General features: G+C 46.1%; 2 protein-coding genes across 2 annotated transcripts in view; both read right to left on the bottom strand.

Annotated features, from left to right (window-relative positions):
* Window positions 1-6696, bottom strand: part of EHMT1 (euchromatic histone lysine methyltransferase 1) — a 118865-nt gene extending 112169 nt beyond the window's left edge. Inside the window, exon 1 of the mRNA XM_058159155.1 lies at window positions 6653-6696. Within this exon, the coding sequence (XP_058015138.1) occupies window positions 6653-6673 (21 nt within the window). The 5' untranslated portion in view covers window positions 6674-6696. The remainder of the gene's footprint in view (window positions 1-6652) is intronic.
* A 6118-nt stretch (window positions 6697-12814) lies between these two features.
* Window positions 12815-21570, bottom strand: part of ARRDC1 (arrestin domain containing 1) — a 32620-nt gene continuing 23864 nt past the window's right edge. The window contains exons 4-8 of the mRNA XM_058159398.1: window positions 19907-20061; window positions 19601-19783; window positions 18774-18950; window positions 16778-17192; window positions 12815-14465 (exon numbers count right to left, since the gene is read on the bottom strand). Of these exons, the coding sequence (XP_058015381.1) occupies window positions 14401-14465; window positions 16778-17192; window positions 18774-18950; window positions 19601-19783; window positions 19907-20061 (995 nt within the window). The 3' untranslated portion in view covers window positions 12815-14400. The remainder of the gene's footprint in view (window positions 14466-16777; window positions 17193-18773; window positions 18951-19600; window positions 19784-19906; window positions 20062-21570) is intronic.

Genomic DNA, 21570 nt, shown 5'->3' with positions numbered 1-21570 from the left:
TGGATGGATGGATGGATGGATGGATGGATGGATGGATGGATGGAGGCAGGAATATGGATGGATAGATGGATGGATGGGTAGACACAGGCGGGAGGGAGGGATAGACAGACAGAGATGGATGGATAGATGAATGGATGGAAACAGGAATGAGAGGAAGGAAGAAGATGGATGGATGGATGGATGGATGGATGGATGGATGGATGGATGGATGGACGGACAGGCAGGAGGGACAGACAGACAAAGAGATAGATGGATAGACAGAGATGGATGGATGGAGACAGGAATGAGAGGAAATGGATGGATGGATGGATGGGTGGATGGATGGATGGAAGTAGGTAGATAAAAGGGAGAGAGAGAGAAAAAGAGAGATTCATCACCTATCAACAGAAGACTTCAATGTACCTACCGTTATTCAGGGATTTAAGCAGGCTGGAATTTGTATTGTGGGTAAGCCACAATTTCCTGAATGAATTGCAACTTCCTGCTGCAACACAACGCATTAAGGCCTAAAACCATGGTTTGCAGGAACTCAATGGCCAGGTTCACACGTTACAGTACGCCAAAGCCAAGCCAATCAGCTTTAGTTCAAGGTGAGATCCCAGCCAGCACCCTAAACACAAAAAGCGTCTAACTTAAGACGTCCAACGCAGGCCCCGAAGGTGCAAAAAGCGAACTCAAAGGGAGAGCGGCCGGGGGTTCAGAGAATCGCTCGATTGTAGTCAGTTTTCCAGACTAATCGAAGGGAGGGGGGGAAGTGTTTCCTGGAGCCAAAAAGTCCATTAAATGCAATTTCAGGTAATTGACCTAATTCACCTCCTTATGTAACCGACACCATTTCCATCTTTTGACAGGGAAACTGACAGGCAAAAATGACGGAGCAGATTCTACGGGCTGCTTCAGGAACAAAGGTTTTTGGTCCAACATCTGGGGTGTGGGGAACAAGGAGGGGAGGGGGGGGGACAAAAACTAAATTTTTGTCCGCTGCATCCAAAGACGCACAGAATTGCGATTTTGCTGTACAGGATTATCCGGGTTTGTCTAACTTCACGCAGGACGGTGGCTTGCTCCGACACAACATGCGGTCTGTGAATCACACCACCCGAATAGCTATATTTGTCCGTCTCCATAAGGGTCAGCTGCTATCTTCCGCCTGTACTGGCATTTCATCTTCCCAACCTGGAATCCGAACTGGGTTGGCATTTACCGCAATCGCTGCTGTTGTTACGCGATTCGAATACTGGGGGAAATGTTCCTCTGGTCCTTGCCCCGGATCTGGGGCCAGTCAAACACGCTCGAATCCCTCCATCACACAGACCCGCAAGAACCCCCGATTGCACGAAGAACGAACAACGTACCTGGTTATAATCCCGCTCCCGCCAAACCACGTCAAAACCCTGTCTCTTCCTTGTTGTGTACAACCTCGCCGCCAGGAAACCTGCAACGGGTGAACCCCTTCACTGGACACCGATACGCAAAACCTTAACACGTTTCAACAACGTATGGCCCCGGGGACGTCTCCTCTGCGGCACTTCCTTTGTTTCACAAACCATATTGCCCTATTTTTCCTTTCCTGAAATGAGTTTCGGGAAGTTCAGAAGATCTGGATTCAGAATGGGACTTGTAGTTGATTAATCAGAAAGTTTAATCAGCTGAAATCCTAAAGACGGGAAGCAACTCTAGCAGAGAGCTCAGCGGTTAAGACGCTGGGTTTGACAGCTGGAAAGCTGGCAGACAGCCCAGGTTTGAGACCCAAGGGTTATGTGATGGGGTGAGCTCCCGTTCCTTGCTCCAGCTCCTGCCAACCTAGTGGTTAAGAAGCTGGATTTGTCAGCAGGCAGTCCAGGTTTGAGATCCAAGCGCTATGTGACAGGGTGAGCTCCCATCCTCAGCTCAGCTCCTGCCAACCTAGTAGTTTGAAAGCATGCAAATGGGAGTAGATAAATAGGTAACACTTCGGTGGGAAAGTAACAGCGTTCCAGGATGTCATGCTGGCCACATAACCATGGAAACCATGGACAGAGCTCGCTCAATGGCCTTGAAACGGAGATGAGCACTGACTCCTCGCGTCGGCAATGACTAGCGGAGTAAAATCCGCAGAGTGCTCAATTTACAACAGTTCATTTAGTGACCGTTCAAAGTTACAACATCACAGAAAAAAGTAACTTATGACCGTTTTTCACACTTACAACCATTTCAGCATCCCCGCAGTCGTGTGATCAAAATTCAGATGCTTGGCCACTGACTCGTATTTATGACGGTTGCAGTGTCCCGGGGTCATGCAGCTCCCCTTTTGTGACATTCTGATGAGCAACATCAATGGGGAAGCCAGATTCGCTTAACAACCCTGTTACTAATTCAACAAGTGCAGTGATCCACTTAACAACAGTGGGAATACAGGTCGTAAAATGGGTCAAAACTCACTTAACAAAATATCTCACTCAGCAACAGAAGTTTTGGGGCTCAATTGTGGTCGCAAGTCGACGACTACCTGCATGATAAAAGACAATCTGTTTGAATAGAATAGAATAGAATAGAATAGAATAGAATAGAATAGAATAGAATAGAATAGAATAGAATAGAATAGAATAGAATAGAATAGAATAGAATTTTTATTGGCCAAGTGTGATTGGACACACAAGGAATTTGTCTTGGTGCATACGCTCTCAGTGTACATAAAAGAAAAGATACGTTCATCAAGGTACAACACTTACAACACAAATGATGGTCAATATATCAATATAAATCATAAGGATTGCCAGCAACAAAGTTACAGTCATACAGTCCTAAGTGGAAGGAGATTGGTGATGGGAACGATGAGAAGATTAATAGTAGTGCAGATTTAGTAAATAGTTTTGAGGGAATTATTTGTTTAGCAGAGTGATGGCATTCGGGGGAAAATTGTCCTTGTGTCTAGTTGTTCTGGTGTGCAGTGCTCTATAGCCTCGTTTTGAGGGTAGGAGTTGAAACAGTTTATGTCCAGGATGTGAGGGATCTGTAAATATTTTCACGGCCCTCTTCTTGATTCGTGCAGTATACAGGTCCTCAATGGAAGGCAGGTTGGTAGCAATTATTTTTTCTGCAGTTCTAATTATCCTCTGAAGTCTGTGCTTTTCTTGTTGGGTTGCAGAACCGAACCAGACAGTTATAGAGGTGCAAATGACAGGCGTTCTGATTAGGATGGCGCCTTCCTACATTCCTCCAAATTCAATGTTTTTGCTAATTAAATTACAAGACGAATATGCCTCTGTGAAACTGGAGACATCTCAGTGACGTGAAAATGCGATGCTACCATTTACAACAAAACTTCCTATTACTTTGCTCGCCCTAGGAACACCACAACCAAAGCGCTCTCTCTCTTTCTCTCTCTCTCTCTTTTTTTTTTTAAACAGGGAAATTAAAGATTTTATCGCTTTTGTCTTCCACTAAAATGCCAACGGGATTAATCATTTTTTTTAACTCTGCAGGGCCAGCGCACGCAGCCGTTTGTATGCATTTTTTTTTTAATACGTTTGCCAGTGTTGTCTACATAAGCATCCATCTGCAGCTCACCTTCGTCACCGCAGCAAAGTTGCTAAAGACAAGAAAGGAAGTCCAAGGGAACATTTTATGGAGGGCAGAAGCTCCAGGTCTTCCGCTCAACGAGAAGACAAGCAAAACATCATCTTTCTGTCCAGCAAAATTTCTCTAAAAAGTCTCTAGCGGTGCATTAACAGAACTGTGCTTTTTTTAATCTCCGGAAATGTTCAGAATTATGAATGTGACAGCTAATTGCCACTGGGCATTCCAGGAAGTTGGCAAACACCCGTTTTGAATATAGAATAACAGAGTTGGAAGGGACCTTGTAGGTCATCTAGTCCAACCCGCCTGCCCAAGCAGAAGACCCTATGCCATTTCTGACAGATGGCAGTCCAGTTCTTACAAATCACACCTTGATGGAAACTCTGCAACCTTTCGGTGGCCAGGATTCATACAGGTAATCCTCATCTTACGACCCCCAAATTTCTGTTGCTGAGTGAGACCGTGGTTAGGTGAATTTTGCCACAAGGTTTACGAACTGTCTTGCCACTGTCATTAAGCGAATCGCTGCAGTTTTCTTCCAAAACGCTTAGAACTTAAGAAGATATAGCTCCTCCGGTGTCAAGAGTGTTCTATAAATGGTAATATTTAGAAAAAAAAACCACACATGCATCCCATAATTCTTCAGAACTGGAATTTGCAAACTAGTTAATAGGATGCAATTCCACCTGCAGCCAATTTCCTGCCACGCTCTGAACAAAATATTAGATTTCAGATCTCCTAAAGTCAAAATCCAGACAGTCTGCAAAAATACCTTTCTTCAACAAAGGAGCTTATTAAAATTCTTTTACAGTCGCCACTAAACAGATTCCCTCCCATTATTTCTGGGGGGCAAAAAAAAAAGAAAAGAAATTACTCCGGTTATCTATTACGAATTTGCAATACAAGCGGATCGTCGACTTGCAATGGACACAATGGGAATCCAAAATCTGTGTTGCTAAGCCAGACATTTGTTCTGTGAATTTTTGCCCCACCTTACGATCTTCCTCGCCACATTTTCTTTTTAAGCGAATCGCTGTTAAGTTAGGGGCACGGTCTTTAAGTGAATCCGGCTTCCCCCAATTGATTTGGTTTGTCGGAAGGTCGGCCAAAAAAAAAATATATATATCATGTGACTCCGGGACACTGCAACCGTCACAAATATGAGTCGGTTCAGGGGTGAAATGCTACCGGTTCGGACCGGTTTGGCCAAACCAACTCGGCGGGTGGTTCGGAGAACTGGTAGCAACCGCAGCGCGAGGCTCTGCCCACCCGCCCAGTCACTGTTACTTCCTGGTTAAAACCAGGAAGTTTTTTAACCAGGAAGAGTTTGCGAATGCGCGAGCGAAGCGAGTACACTTCCAAGCCGGTAGGGAAAGTAAGTAGATTTCACACCTGAATCAGTTGCCAAGTGTCTGAATTCTGATCGTGTGACCGTGAGGAATGCAACAACGGTCGTTAAGTGTGAAAAATGGTCAGTTTTTCAGTGCCACTGTAACTTTGACCGGCCACTAAACAAACTGTCCAGGATTACCTATATTGAGATGTCATCGTAAGTGATCTTAAATGATCTGCTTTAGCTCCATTTGTCATTCCTATCACAGATGGAGAGAAGGTAAATTCAGCACAATTCCGCAGAGAATTAAAAATGGGATTCTCTTTATTTTTAAACACAAACAGTCATTTGAAGGCCTTTTTACCTAAATTCCAATTTTAAAACGTTTTTAATGCGTCAAAAGCCCTGGGCACTGTTTTCAACCATCCTGCAAACCCACCCGTTTTTATAAGGCCCAGAAAGAGGCCCAATGCCATCCTAATTTCTATTTGAAGGCGGATCCGACTCAGTAGCAAGCTAAGCATAACACTCCTTTCTCAAGAGGAACCCATGGGAAGGAACACTGGATTTTTCCCAATTTATTGGGATTAATATTCCAATTGTCCAACATAATGGACGGCATTATGTTGAAAGGTAAATAATCCCCAAGGAGAATGGCAATCTTGTTTCCAGCCTGACCAACTTTTAAGCTTGTTTATATTTGCAATTTATTTTTTTTTAAAAAGCAAACAACCCAAAGCTGCAACTATGTAACCAGCTTTTTTTTTTTTTTTTGTGCCTGGCCTTGAAGCTTCAACTGAAGTTTTCAAAAATTCAGGGAAAGCGGGATTTAAAAACTCCCGCTTGGCAAAGGCTTTGAAAAAGGAAGCAGCCCCTTTCTCTTCAGCCCCGGCTCTCCCGCCATGCAAAATTAAATCACTGAATTTTGCACCAACTTTTGTGGTGTCTCAGACTACAAGCTCCATCGTCCCCAGCCAGGGGAGCCAACTTAAGAGCAACCGAGCCTGCTTTCAAAATAACGCCCAAAAATCAGCATTAGGGAAAAAGAAAAAAAGAAAGAGAGAAAAAAAGTTAATATGCATTTAACATCTCCCAGCATTGCACAGTTTGCAAGCCTTAAAAGCAATGAATGAATTCTTTGCAAGGAAGGGAGATCAAGGCCCCGCCGGCTGGATAATTCATAACAGCCCCCGGGACCCCGCGCGCTGAATAAAGCATTAACAGCCCTGCCTTAACGCGCTCCTTCTCCGCCTCCTGGCGGGCTCGGCCCCGCCCACGGCGCCCGGGCCCCGGACCGAGCATGGCGAAACGCCAACTGGGCTGGAGAGCGGCCACGGCGAAACCCCGGACTCTGGATAGCCGTCGCCACTTCGCCAACCCCGGAACCTGGATAGCCGTCGCGCTCGGGTAGCAGCAGCTAGAAAGCGCTCGATGGCTATACAGGTTCCCGGGCTCTCCCCCTCCTCCTCCCCCCGCCCCCCTCTGCGCCACCTTCACCTTCGCCCACCCCTTTCCGCACACAATGGGAGCGCCCCTGCTCATGCTTTCTATTGGGAGGGCTGGGCTGAACCATGCGATGGCGGGGGGGGAGGGTCTAGGGAAGAAAGGAGGAGGAGGAACGCGAGGGCCGGCGCAGCGCTGAGGGTCGGCTCGGCTTCCGAAGGGCCGTTGGAGGCTCCCCCCCCCGCTCAAAGCTCGTCTCCTCCTTTCACTCCCCCGCGCCTTACAAGGGAGGTGGACGCACCCGGCGCCCGCACTCACCTCAGCATCCACAGTGGCCATGGCCGGAGCAGCCCTGAAGCGTAGCCCCGCCCACTTTTCGAAAGCTCGCTGCGCGCGGCCCTCCCTCGGCCCCGCCCCTCTTCATTCATTCGCTCAGGAGGGCAGAGCAGCGCGCCTGCGCGGCGACCGCCAACCATGGAGCCGGCCGGGGAGTCATGCCGGCTGTCATGGCGGCGCCCAGCGGCAGCAGCAAAATCTGCCGTACGGGGTGGGCGGGGCTTGGCTAGGGCAGTCAAGGAAAAGAAAAAAAACCTTAGAGATTGCATTTTTCACTACAATCGTATTTAAAGATAAGTTTCATTCGTGGAGAGGAGCTGCTTGGGCTGTTTGCATCTTTGCAGAAGGAAGGAAAAAATGCATTTTGGAAACTTTTTAAAAAAAATAAAATAAAATAAGCATTTTATTTTATGGGTCTGGTTTTTTTCACCCTGCTAAAAGTTAATGGGGCAAAATTTATTGAAGTGCTCGGACATATTTAGGCTTTTGATTCCTTGCCCTGCTGGAGTGAAAGCTCTCCTGATTTTTAAATGCGATCAGAAAAAAATTGCAGGAAGCAATTAGGTAATTTCATGCAAAGTGGAACAGTTTTTCCTTGCAGACTAAAGCAAGTCCTAACAACACAAAATGTGCACGGTACAAAGCCAACAAACAGATAAAATTGCTGTTTATTAAAACTCTAAGCTTTTCAAGGCATTGCAATAGGTTTGCTAAGTGGCTTGTTATCTGTCTCTGGTCCTGAACTTAATCCCAGATCAACTTTTTTCAAATCCTAAAGATGTTTTTTTTTTCCCCTCCCCTTAAGGAGTTTTCTCTTTTGCAGTTTCAAAGGCGCAACATCTTTGAAACCTACTGCCCACTTTTGTATCTCTGTTAGTAGTAAAATTTTCTAACTGCCCACCGGTTCCACAGTAATGCGCCATGTATCGTCGTCTGTGCATGCCTTTCGCGCATCGTGGATTGGGTTGGGGGGGGCAAGTGCCGGCTACCAGCTCTGCTTGTCTGTTACAGCTGGGTGGTGTGGGGGGGAGATGCGCGAGCTATTCTGGGACGAGGCTCTTTTATTTGCGGTCGCACTATAGCGCCATTTAGTTTCACTTACGTAATGCGAACTAAACTTACGCGCGGGCGATACAAATAGTATATTTTCAGAAATTTAAATTGTCACGGGGAATTTTATGAAAACCTAATGAAAATGTTTTTAATGCGATGAAATTTTTTTAAAAAGTCAATTAAATTAAAAAAAAAGGGAAAGTGCTTCAGTATTGGACAAAACCCCTACTGCCCACCATGAAAGCTGGAACGCCCACTAGTGGGCGGTAAGGACCAGGTTGACGACCACTGATGTAAACGAACAGTTAAGGCATCTCTATATCTGCCGAAAAAGGAAACTAATGAAGAAACTGAACTGTCTGTTAATGACATCTCTATATGTACACTGAGAGCATATGGACCAAGACCGTAATGGGCCATGGTAGCTCAGGCTGTAAGAAGCCTGTTATTAGAACACAGCAGCCTGCAATTACTGCAGGTTCAAGCCCGGCCCAAGGTTGACTCAGCCTTCCATCCTTTATAAGGTAGGTAAAATGAGGACCCAGATTGTTGGGGGGGCAATAAGTTGACTTTGTAAATATACAAATAGAATGAGACTATTGCCTTATACACTGTAAGCCGCCCTGAGTCTGCGGAGAAGGGAGGAATATAAATGTAAATTAAAAAAAAAAGACAAATTACTTGTGTGTCCAATCACACTTGGCCAATAAAAAATTCTATTCTATTCTATTCTATTCTATTCTATTCTCAAAATGAGCACCCTTTTGATCCAAAACAGGCAGTTTCTCTGCAAAAGAAGGATGTTTTAGAGATTCTGCAAAACTGAATTTTTTTAAAAAAAAATATCAGGTGAAACTTAGGTGTAAAGAGAGACCTTCCAATGAGTTTGGTGGGAGAGAGCTCCTTCCAGAAAAAGCTAATCGGATGAAGTAAGGAGGGTTTAGCCAAGTTGGAAAAGGAACACAGACTTCCAATGCCATAATTTTAATCACGGTTTGTTGAATAAACCCCAGTAGTGGTCACATTTTGTGAGCAAAGTCAAACCCTAAACTCCAGATACCTGGATTAATTCAAAGGCTCAACTGAGACCAAACGAGCCATAACAAGAGTTGGGCTGTTGTGCATGCCACGGTTGCGTGTCCTTGATTTTGTTCACAATACAACTTTTTTTTCCCCAAGAACTCCATTCTCTTCCCCATGCAATTCTTGCATCATTTTACCTGTGTAGCTTCCCTGGAGGTGATGGGTGGGAAGGTTATTCTCCGAGCTTATTAGCTAAGGAAAGGTTTCATCATCACTGAATAGTCGCCGCAAACAATGGCACCCTAAAGATAATAAATTATATCTGGGATAATAGTCCTAATTACAGTACTTTGATAGCAAGCGGTTTTTTAAAAAAATCATATTAATAGACTACTGGATTGCTTAGAGATACATACATCCAATAGTGTAGCTAGTTGAGGATTGTGGGGGAGAGGAGGAGGAGGAGAGGAAGGAGGAGGAGGAGGAGGAAGAAAAGAAGAAAGAAGAGGAGGAGGAAGAGAAGGAGGAGGAGGAGGAGAAGAAGAAGAAGAAGAAGAAGAAGAAGAAGAAGAAGAAGAAGAAGAAGAAGAAGAAGAAGAAGAAGAAGAAGAAGAAGAAGAAGAAGAAGAAGAAGAAATAACAGAGTGGGAGTTGGGTTTGCATGAAGGAGGAGGAGGAGGAGGAGGAGGAGGAGGAAGAAGAAGAGGAGGAGGAGGAGGAGGAGGAGGAGGAGGAGGAGGAGGAGGGGGAGGAGGAGGAAGAAGAAATAACAGAGTGGGAGTTGGGTTTGCATGAAGGAGGAGGAGAAGGAGTAGTAGTAGTGGGAGTTTCATCCCTGGAAGCTTTCAAGAAGAGACTGGACTGCCATCTATCAGAAATGGGGTAGGGTCTCCTGCTTGGCCAGGGGGTGTTGAACAACATGACCCACAAAGGCCCCTTCCAACTCTGTTATTCTGTTAAGAGCAACTATTGAGAGAAGCAAGCAAGGCTGTAAACACATTGAACTCTTTGGTTAAATCTAAATTGAAAAGTCCAAATATTCTGGTTTGGGAATTTCAGAATCGCCTTGCTGCTGTGGGATCAAAATCTAGTTTCCATGGGTGATTTAAAAAAAAGAGAGACCTTGGATGGATGGATGGATGGATGGATGGATGGATGGAGAACCACTGATTAAAATAATTCTCCTGCAACCATTCAAGGGTCTCCTGCTTCTACCCATGCTCTTTGACAGCTGCGGTATTCCACCCAAGGTGGTCCCTATTTTTTCTACTTGCATTTTTTACGGGCTTTCGAACTGCTAGGTTGGCAGAAGCTGGGATAAGGAACGGGACCTTCACCCTGTTACGTGGTGCTAGGGATTCGAACCGCTGAACTGCTGACCTTTCGATCGACGAGCTCAGCATCTTAGCCGCTGAGCCACCGCGTCCCTTGAAATTATGCAATTAGAGGCATCTTAATTTTTGAAGAACCATCCAGCAGATGGATCAATAGGGGAGGATTGTATATATCCAGCTGTAGAATGGACCCATTCTGGATATCTTTAAAATGTTAAGAAGAAACCGGACAGCCCCTTGTCTAAAATGGCATAGAGTCTCCTGCTTGAGCAGGGGGTTGGACTAGAAGACCTCCAGGGTCCCTTCCAACTCTCGTTATTCTGATTGGGAGATCTTGGATGACTCTGTCTGAGGAGGACTTGCTTTGGCTCAAACCCTTTTCCAATTCGGTATCCGATATAACTTCAGCTCTCCCTCCAAAGCAGTTGAACCCACGGATCCTGTCCAAACTGTGAATCCTCTTAAAACTTCTCCAAATGGTTCTTGGTCAAAGTAAAGAGAAATATTTCCTCCTTGGAGGTCAAAAGTCAAAAGGCCAGCTCTTAATTGTTTTAAGGCTCTCAGCCCAGAGCAGTCTTGGAAAGCCTCAACTGCAGATGCAAGAAGCCGAAGAAAAGATGGTTAAGTAACAGCCTTGGCAATTCTTGAGTGCACCAGAAAAATAATAATAATAATAAAAGACTCAAGACTGCAAACCTTAGCTTTGTTCCGCCAAAGTAGGCCATTAAACCCAATCCTTCTGCAGAGGAGGGGGGGGAAAATATAAAGAGAGAGGAATGAAACGCTACTGCCACCCAACGGGTCTCCACAGAAGGTTTCCAGCTCCCAAAATCCTCCAAAATAAAAGTCCGCTCTTTGTAGCTTCTGGCAGCCGTCAAGAAAGACCGAAGTGGCCTTTTGCAGATTAGAAAGGTCCCTCCCACTTTCCCTCCCCCACCCGCCAAAAAAAAACAACAACCGGTGTGCAGCAAGGCCAGGCCATCCTGGGAAACAAGATGTTTCCTGCAATGAGTTCACACACGGAAGCTTAAAGGAATATTTATTTATTAACTACTAATGCATTATGAATTTTGAATTGGGTTTAGACTGTGGAAACCGGTCAGGCTGACATGGGATTTGTCCATGATGATGTTGAACGTGTTGAAATTCCTGGTCTTCGATGCGGGAATGGGTCACAAGATTTGAAGGAAAACTCAGGGGGATGTCTTATGCAATTAGTAACGGTTCCCCTCGCACACGCGTGCTAGTCGTTCCCGACTCTAGGGGGCGGTGCTCATCTCCGTTTGAAAGCCAAAGAGCCACCAGCACTGTCTGAAGACGTCTCCGTGGTTATGTGGCTGGCATGACTCAACGCCAAAGGCGCACGGAACGCTCTTCCCTTCCCACCAAAAGTGGTCCCGATTTTTCTACTTATGTTTTTTTTTAAACGTGCTTTCGAACAGCTAAGTTGGCAGAAGCTGGGATGAGGAATGGGAGCTCACCCTGTTAGGCGGCACTAGGGATTCGAACCGCTGAACTGCCAATCTTTCGATCGACAAGCTCAGCGTCTTAGCCACTGACCCAGCATGTCTCTTGAAATTATGCAATGAGAAGCATCGTAATTTTTGAAGAACCGTCCAGCAGTTGGATCAATAGGGGAGGATTGTATACGGTATATCCAGCTGTAGAATGGACCCATCTTCTTAAAAACTCCCAGTGTTGGAGCATTCAGAATTTCTGGAGGCAAGTTGTTCCCCTGGTTAATTGTTCTAATTGTCAGGAAATTTCTCCTTAGTTCTAAGTTGCTTCTCTCCTTGATGAGTTTCCACCCATTGCTTCTTATCCTGCCTTCAGGTGCTTTGGAGAATAGCTTAACTCTCTCTTCTTTGTGGCAGCCCCTGAGATATTGGAAGACTGCTATCATGTCTCCCCTAGTCTTTCTTTTCATTAAACTAGACATACCCAGTTCCTGCAACTGTTCTTCATATGTTTTAGCCTCCAGTCCCCTAATCCTCTTTGTTGCTCTTCTCTGCACTCTTTCTAGAGTCTCAACATCCTTTTTACATCGTGGCGACCAAAACTGAATGCAGTATTCCAAGTGTGGCCTTACCAAGGCATTATAAAGTGGTATTAACACTTCTCGTGATCTTGATTCTATCCCTCTGTTGATGCAGCCCAGAACTGTGTTGGCTTTTTTTGGCACTAACAAAGTTAGTGACGGTTATGGTTGTAAGTCAGGGATTATCTATTTATGTATTACCAAGATTCTGCTGCTTCAAACACGTAGAAGGAAATTCGTATTTTTCTCTTCTTCCCACGAATTCTCCCGAGCTGGTGGGGTTACAGAAAAAAAAAAAGGAAACTGTGCCTTTAAGTAGTAAAAGCTGGGAAGGTTTTAGATTCTCAAGATGCCACTGATTTAAGGAGAAGTACCTCACAACCTGTTAAACTACAAGGCCTGCGGAAAGCCTCTGGTGGCTCAACAGACTAATGCAGTCTGTTATTAACAGCAGCTGCTTGCAATTACTGCAGGTTCAAGTCCCACCAGGCCCAAGGTTGACTCAGCCTTCCATCCTTTATAAGGTAGGTAAAATGAGGACCCAGATTGTTGGGGGCAATAAGTTGACTTTGTATATAATATACAAATAGGATGAAGACTATTGCTAACATAGTGTAAGCCGCCCTGAGTCTTCGGAGAAGGGCGGGATATAAATGCAAAAAAAAAAAAAAAAAGCCGTATCAAAAGAGGAAGACAAGGAGCACCGAAAGAAACCATTCTGGCAGTTTTTTCCCAGAATAATTTATTAAATACAATAAAATTGCTTTTTTAAAAAATTTCACAATCAAAACAGGTCGATTGAAAACCGAGATAGAGACAGACAGACAGACAGACAGACAGAGGGAGGAAGGGAGGAGAGAGTGGTTTCAATCACCTTATTAAAAATAAAAGAGTTGATTGCAGGCGTCCGCGTGGGTTGGGTCCACGCGACTGAGGTTCTGTGAAAAAGATGGGAGATTGTAACCCATTGAGTAATTTCATAGTTGACAGGAAAGGAGAAGAAAACCAGATGGGGTGGGGGGGTTGTTTAGGTGCATTGATAGGAAACCTAGTCACTGCTTCTCGAACTAAGCACCGGATGCTCCCTTGATGGTTTGAGAGAAGATCGTGGCAGGGGTAGCATCTCTTGGGAAGCGTCCATTTTGAAGAACAATTTTTTTAAAAAAAATAACGACAATGATTAAAAAATAACTAACCAGCCACGATCGGGCAGGGATCACCAGCCAGAGAAAGTGATGGTGCCAGCAAGGGGATCATCAGGACCAAGTCCTTTGCGGTCAAAAGGTCCTTGAGATGTAAGATCTTTGTTTTTGTGGGTTTTTTCCCCCCAAAATTAGATAGGTACTTTAAATTTTAGCCACCTCTCTCTCTCTCTCTCTCTCTCTCTCTCTCTCTCTCTCTCTCTCTCTCTCCCCTTTTCGTGGTTCCATCTCGTTTCACGGGAAACAGGAAAGCCGAGGTAGAAGTTGGACGCAAGCCATGATTGTCAGATGCTACCAACCGGATGGAAAGTTCAACGTTCAGGAGGATTCAGGAGAAGAAGTTAAGGGTCTACTGATGCTCAGAGACACAATGGTCGAAGATGTTGTCTGGAACGGAATCCTGGCCAACCAGAGTGGCTTGAACACGTTAGGACTTCCTTGGTCTCGGAGGCCAAGCTAACATCCAGAACGATTCTTTCTTCTACCCAAGGTTGGCCTCGGCGCTACGGAAAAAAAGACTTGGGTCTACCTTCCATCTTTCTCCTACGATGACAGACCTTGACAAAGCTCCAATATACAGGCACCCAAGTTCCAAAGGCTGCAGGAACTCCGGCCGATAACCTGTTGACACCGTTATGTCGTGGGGGGGGGGGGAAAAGGATGTCCGCGGATCACAGAAACGAGCTCTCCGACAGTATTTCCCTTGCTCTCTAGAACGTCAAGGCAGGAGAACAAAAACGGAACTGTCCAGAGAGTCAATCCCAGGATGGGAAGTCAACGAACAGCCCTCCAAAACCAGAAAAGGATATATCTTCAAGCGCTCGAAAAAGTCCACCCGCTAACTTGGATTCTGGTTCCATTCCACCCGATAAGGCATCGCCGGTGTTTTGGAGAGTAAAAAGTAGCAAAAAAGAAGGTGGCGGGATTGCACAGGTCACACGTGGGATGTCATAAAGGCACCCATTGCGTTGGGGAGTGGCCGCCAACGGTTCCCGTGGCCAGGCCAGGCTAACCTCTTCCGAGCGACGCTGTGTACCGTTCCTTCCTTCCCTCCCGATTCACCGTGGTCTTCTTCAGAGCCTAGTTGTCGTTGCTCAAGCTGGAGGCCGCACTGCTACAGCTCTGTTCGTACGAAGGAGGGGCCTCTGGAGAGAAAAGAAAAAGAGGAGACATCCTTTGAGGATGAATTGGGCATGAATTGGGTACGTCTCGTCTAAAGAAGAGACGGGCTAGGGGTGACATGATAGCAGTCGTCCAATAATTGATGGTTTGTCTCAAAGGAGAGAGGGACGACCTACAGAATAGAATAACAGAGTTGGAAGGGACCTTGGAGGTCTTCTAGTCCTGCTTAGGCAGGAAACCCTACACAACTTCAGACAAATGGTTATCCAACATCTTCTTAAAAACCTCCAGTGTTGGAGGATTCACAACTTCTGGAGGCAAATCATCCCATTGATTAATTGTTCTACCTGTCAGGAAACTTCTCCTTAGTTCTAGGTTGCTTCTCTCCTTGACGAATTTCCATCCGTTGCTTCCTGTCCTGCCTTCAGGTGCTTTGGAGAATAGCTTGGCTCCCACTTCTTTGGGGCAGCCCCTGAGATATTGGAACAGACGGCTATCCTCCAAAGCACCTGAGAGCAGGACAAGAAAAATAGATGGAAGCTCATCAAAGCAGAACAAATCTAGAATTGACATTTCCTGGCAGCAAAGACAGTTAACCAGTGGAATGATTTGCCTCCAGAAGTGGTAGGTGCTCCATCAATGGAGGTTTTCAAGAAGAAACTGGACAGCCATTTTTAAGGACTGGTATAGGGTCTTCCTGCTTGAGCAGGTGGTTGGACTAGAAGACCTCCAAGGTCCCTTCCTGTTCTATTATTCTGTTCTGTTCTATTTGGTTCTACAGCTATTCTGAAAGGCTGCCTGCAACCCCGCTGCTCAGGAATCTAAATTCCCACCATAGCTCTTGGGGTGGAATGTAGTCTGGATTCCCAAGAGGCAGGGTGCCAAGCACAGAGAATCAGGATCTTACATTAAGTTTGCAAGTCAGAAGATTTATTGCTCGAGCCTAGAACAAGAATCTAGTCAAGTAAAGTTCAGGGCCTGCTCTTCTCCAGCAGAAGGGCTACATTCCAGAGGAGCAAGAGGCAGCAAAGCTTAGACAGGTTGTGTGGGAGAAAGAGGGCGAAGACGGTTCCTCCCTAATAGTTCTCCAAGTTTAGGTTGAATGGTGCAATCTGTCTGCTTCATTTTGGCAAGAGTCTGTCTAGAGGTGAGGGACAATAAAGGAAACTGCTTGGATAGGGGTGTCAAACTCAAGGAAACAGCAAAGGACCAGCCTCTTCCAGCGGAAACAGAGCTTGGGCCGAGGGCTGAAGGAGGCCGTGGGCCGCTCCTTTGCTGTTTCCAGGGTGGCTCCGTGGACCAGATCTAAGCTCCGTTTTGGCTGGCAGAGGGCTAGCAAAACAAACTAAAAAAAACCAAAACCTTAAAGTGAATTAAGAAAGATTAGAATATACGGAAATGTTTAAATTATATAATTGTTTCTTAGGGAATGAATTTGAAGATGTATAATATTAATTTGGAAAATTGATTCTAAGGGAGAAATTGAAATGTTAGAATTAATAAGAAATTATTTGATTATAGTTGACATACGTATCAGATTGATAAAATGTTAAGTGTAGATAAATTAATTGGAATGTATACGGGCACACAGGATTGGGGATCAACCCACCGACACAATGTATTTGGATTGATGATGATTTTATGTATGTTTGTTTGTTAAAAATAAAAAAAAATACAAAAAAAACAACAACAACCCAAAACCAAAGGAGAAAGGTTTCCCCTCTTGCATTTGAGTGTGCAAGAAGGGAGAGGAAAGGAGAAAGGGAAAGCGGAAAGACGAAGGAAAAGAAGATAAGATGGAGCAAGGAAGGAAAAAGAAGGAAACGGGAAGGAAGAAGAAAGGAGAATGAAGAGGGAAGGGAAGGGAAGGGAAGGAAGGAAGGAAGGAAGGAAGGAAAAAAGAAAGAAAGAAAGAAAGGGATGAAGAGGGAAGGAAAAAAGAAGGGAAGGAAGGAAAGAAGGAAGGAAGGATGAAGAGGGAAGGAAAGAAGGGAAGGAGGGAAGGAAGGAAGGAAGGAGAGGGAAGGAAAAAAGAGAAGGGAAGGGAAGGAAGGAAGGAAATTATGAGAGGGAGGGAGGGTCTAAGGGAAGTCCTGCCTTGGCACTTGGCCACCACAGGTACCCCTGACACGAGTGATGTCAAGCTGGCCATCTCCTTCCTGACCACGTTCCCCACGCCCAGCCCCCCAAGGTCAAATACAACCCTGTTGCGGCCCTCAATGAAATCCAGTTTGACACCCCTGGCTTAAAAGAACCTCAACATGTCTTTGGAGCCCGATCCACCCCGATACTAGATCCATTTATTTCCCAACACCCCCCCCTAACCGTGGCTTACCGTATGGATAACCCCAGGTGCTATACTCAGGCGGTAGGATCAAAGAGCTGGCCGTGGCTACCGGGACGACCGCCCCCTCGGCGTAATAAGGAATCGTCGATCCCGTGGACAAGCAAAGCGTGGGGCGGTTGGGTGGGGTGATCTGTTCAGAATCCGCTCTGGCTTCCGGGAAACTCAATCCCGGGGCATAGCTGAAGGGCTGCTGTTGAGAATGGCTCTTGGTCGGGATGGAAATATTGTCCATGGGGTGAGAGTATCCGCCGGCTGCTTCCTCTTCTTCCGGAGGGGCGCTGGGAACCACAGGGGAGGGAACGTTGGGGAGCAAGTGGGAAGGGCTTAAGGGGATCCGGTTGACGGGAATGTTGCCGATGTAAATGGGTAACGCGACCGAGACTTCGGGGGACTTGAGGGAGACCTGAGAAAGAGAAGGAGGGTGGACGTTTTCAATTTAACACCGGTAAGTCATCCACTTCAAGCTGTTCGTAAAGAGCTGAGTCGGCACAGTGGTTAGAACGCAGGATGGCAGGCTAATTCTACCGACTGCCAGCAGTTCGATCCTGACCGGCTCAAGGTTGACTCAGCTTTCCATCCTTCAGGGGTCCGTCAAATGAGGACCCGCCCAGATTGCTGGGGGGCAATATGCTGACTCTATAAACCGCTTAGAGCGGGCTGTAAAAGTGGCATTTAATTTCGTTGTACAAGGTGCAATGACAGTGAAGTAAACTAAACTAAACTAAACTAAACTAAACTAACTAAACTAAACTAAACTAAACTAAACTAAAGGACTGTGAAGCTATATATAAGTCTAAGTGCCCTTCCTTCCTTCCTTCCTTCCTTCCTTCCTTCCTTCCTTCCTTCCTTCCTTCCTTCCTTCCTTCCTTCCTTCCTTCCTTTCCTTGTTTTCTTGCTTGCTACAGGATTGCATGCTAATTCTGCCAACTGCCAGCAGTTCGATCTTGACTGGCTCAAGGTTGATTCAGCCTTCCATCTTTCCAGGGTCGGTCAAATGAGGACCCACCCAGATTGCTGGGGGGGGGGGGGCGGGCGGCAAGAGGTTGACTCTGTAAACCGCTTAAACAGAGGGCTGCAAAGCACTGTGAAGCGGTATATAAGTGCTATTGCTATTGCTATAACTGATCGGATGTTGCATTAGGACCCATGGTGACACAGTGGTTAGAATGCAGTATTGCAGGACTGACTCTGCCCACAGTCTGGAGTTTGATCCTGACCAGCTCAAGGTTGACTCGTCCTTCCGTCCTTCCGAGGTCAGTAAAAAATGAGGACCGAGATCGTTGGCAGGCAAGAGGCTGACTCTGTATACCGCTTAAAAAGGGCTGTAAAATCACTGTGAACTGGTATATAAGTCTAAGGGCTATTGCTGTTGCTCTATCCATCCATCCATCCATCCATCCATCCATCCATCTATCTATCTATCTATCTATCTATCTATCTATCTATCTATCTATCTATCTATCTATCTATCTATCTATCCATCCTGATGCTGACTCTGTAAACCGCTTAGAGAAGGCTGTAAAAGCACTGTGAAGAGGTATACAAGTGCTATGGCTATTGCTATTTAACGACTACAAGAAAACAACCAACTTCAGAGAGCACCGAGGACCACTAATCTATTCCTCCTCCTCTTCCTCCTCACCCTCTTCTCCCCCTCCTCCCTTCTAATACTGATCATGTTCCCTAGTTTGGTAATGAAATGCCTGCAAGAAAACAACCAGGTTCAAAGAGCACCAAAGACCCCTTATCTATTCCTCCTCCTCTTCCTCCTCCCGCTCCTCCTCTTCCTCCTCACCCCCTTCTCCCCCTCCTCCCTTCTAATACTGATCGTGTTCCCTAGTTGGGTAACGAAATCTCTGCAAGAAAACAAGCGAGCGCGGAGAGCGTCAATGACCCCTTTTCTATTTGTCCTCTGATCAACCAGAGGAGCTCAGCTATAAATCCCCCGACCACCAGAGATGCTCAAAGGGGAATGTGATTTCACCTGGATGTAGTAATCGATATGGATAAGACTGCAGCCTTGCAGAATGGATTGAGGCAATGCGGGGACCAGAATCTGCTCCTTCCACTCTGCGTGCTTCCAGGCTTTCACCGCCGAGCCTTCCACTTCTGCGATGCTCCTCAAATCGTAAATCCACCGCCTGGATTTATAGGCAACTTTCTGGCAGATGGGAAGGGGGGTGGGGGGGGGAGAGAAGAAAATAATTGATTAACAGGTAAATTAATCTCCAGATCCCAATCCAGGGGTGAAATGCTCCCGGTTCGGACTGGATTGCCTGATCCGGTAGCGATGGCGGCGGTAGTTCAAGAACCGGTAGCAAAAATCCCTCCCCCCCTCCCCATGCCCAGCTGAGCCGCGCGATCATCAGAGGTTTTTGGGTTTTTTTACTTTTAAAAGCATTTTTTCTTCAGCCGAAAAGTTTTAAAAAAAGCCTCTGATGATCGCACGGCTCAGCTGGGATCGTCAGAGCCTTTTTAAAAGCGTTTTTTCTACAACCTCTTCAGCTCCACCCTTCCTTCCTTCCTTCCTTCCTTCCTTCCTTCCTTCCTTCCTTCCTTCTTTCCTCTCCTTCCCTCCCTTTCTCTTCCCATCTCTTTTGTTGCTTCCCATCTCTCTCCTTCCTTCCTTCCTTCCTTCCTTCCTTCCTTCCTTCCTTCCTTCCTTTCTTCCTTCCTTCCTTCCATTCATTCATTCCATCCATCCATCGCCATGTTCATATATATAATGAGGGAATCAAGAAGGCAGGTGACACAGGGCCAAATACCAACCCAACTCAGCACCCCAATGCCATCTTCAACAGACGCGATTACCTGGATAAGGCTTGCCACAATAGTGCTGGTATCCCGGCCAGATTTGTTCTCGATGTCCATTCGCAACTGGATGATCTGCCCGACGGTGTAACCCTTGAGATCGGTGGTGGCCGTCAAAACCACGTTCCCCGTTTTCACAAGCTTGTAGCTGAACTTCTTGGTGATGGAGTTGGTGTTGCATTGCTGCAGAGGACGAAAACAGAAAAAAGGAAGGCTGGGTCAGCTGAGTGGACATCCGCTGAAGAAACTCAACACGACGTCCTAGCGTGTTGACATGGTGTCAGCAGCCTCCCGTCCCCAACTTGCCTCGATATCTGGGATATCGTTCAGGTTCAGCGGGCAGAGAACGTAGAAGACCTTGTGGCACTTGTGGTCCTTGGAAAACCGTGGGGTCTCGATGACAGCTTTCACCTGGTGCATCACCTTCCCAAAAGGACCTTCGAAAGAGGTGGGGGCCGAGGCTGGTTTCCCAGGAAGACAAGAAAAAAAAAAGAATATACCGTGTTTCCCTGAAAATAAGACCGCCCCGAGAATAACTCCTTCCCCGAAAATAAGCACTCCCTGAAAATATTTAAATGAATGAGCATCACTGCCATTTCCTCTAGTTAGGGTTAGGGAGACAGAGCTGGATATCAAGTAAGAGGGCAAGAGGAGCCCCGTCTTGTTCCACATGCCCCAAAATAATAAGACCTCCCCCAAAATAAGGCCAATCACTTATTTTGGGGTTCAAAAAAATATAACACAGGGTTTTATTTTCAGGGAAAACGTGGTATATATTCAGGAAGAAAGACCAGAAAGCTGTATGCTGTTCTGAACAAACAAACCAGGCACGATTTTCTCCTGGCCTGAACAAAACGAGGACTGAAAGTGTGTGTAAAAGCCCAGCCGTGCTCCCCCACCCCCTAAAAAAAACCCAGAGGGCAATTGATCTTGTAAAAATGAAAAAAAAATCAGTGCGCAAGGTAGGACTAACTGCTTCTAATTCTGCTGGCTTGTGAGGCATAGCAAGAAGCTAAGAAGGAAAGGCACGCTGCGGTCCAAAGGCCAAGAATTTTGGTTTATTTTTTTTAAATGAATTCAAATATTCTTAGGAAGATAAAATGCCACGCCTCTTTGCTAAAGTTTGGCCTTTTCTGCGAGTTGCACAGACTACTAGACACGCAGCCCTAGATGAGCGTAGACTACACCATTACAAGAAAAATCAATCTCTCTATAAACTTTTTTCCCCCCTGCAAATCTTTGTGGTTCCCAAACTTGCTGATTTAGAAGGGGCTGTTTATTCTACTGATGCTTATCGTTCAGGAGAGGAAGGAAGGAAGGAAGGAAGGAGAGAGATGGGAAAGAACAAAAGAGATGGGAAGAGAAAGGGAGGGAAGGAGAGGAAAGAAGGAAGGAAGGAAGGACATGGGAAGAGGAAGGAAGGAAGGAAGGAAGGAGATGGGAAGAGGAAGGAAGGAAGGAAGGAAGGAAGGAAGGAAGGAAGGAAGGAAGGAAGGAGATGGGAAGAGGGAGGAAGGAAGAAAGGAAGGAGATGGGAGGAGGAAGGAAGGAAAGAAGGAAGGAAGGAAGGAGGGAAGGAAGGAGATGGGAAGAAGGAGGAAGGAAGGAAGGAGACGGGAAAAGGAAGAAAGGAAGGAAGGAGATGGGAAGAGGAAGGAAGGAAGGAAGGAAGGAAGGAAGGAAGGAAGGAAGGAAGGAAGGAAGGAAGGAAGGAAGGAGATGGGAAAAGGGAGGGAGGGAGGAAGGAGATGGGAAGAGGGAGGAAGGAAGGAAGGAAGGAAGGAAGGAAGGAAGGAAGGAAGGAAGGAAGGAAGGAAGGAGATGGGAGGAAGGAAGAAAGGAAGGAAGGAGATGGGAAGAGGAAGGAAGGAAGGAAGGAAGGAAGGAAGGAAGGAAGGAAGGAAGGAAGGAAGGAAGGAAGGAGATGGGAAGAGGGAGGGAAGGAGGGAGGGAAAGAAAGAATAACAAGA

Source organism: Ahaetulla prasina, chromosome 16 (genome assembly GCF_028640845.1).
Source record: "Ahaetulla prasina isolate Xishuangbanna chromosome 16, ASM2864084v1, whole genome shotgun sequence".
NCBI classification, from domain to species: Eukaryota; Metazoa; Chordata; class Lepidosauria; order Squamata; family Colubridae; genus Ahaetulla; species Ahaetulla prasina.
The sequence above is the reverse complement of the archived record's forward strand: the minus strand, read 5'-3'. Positions and strand labels throughout refer to the sequence as shown.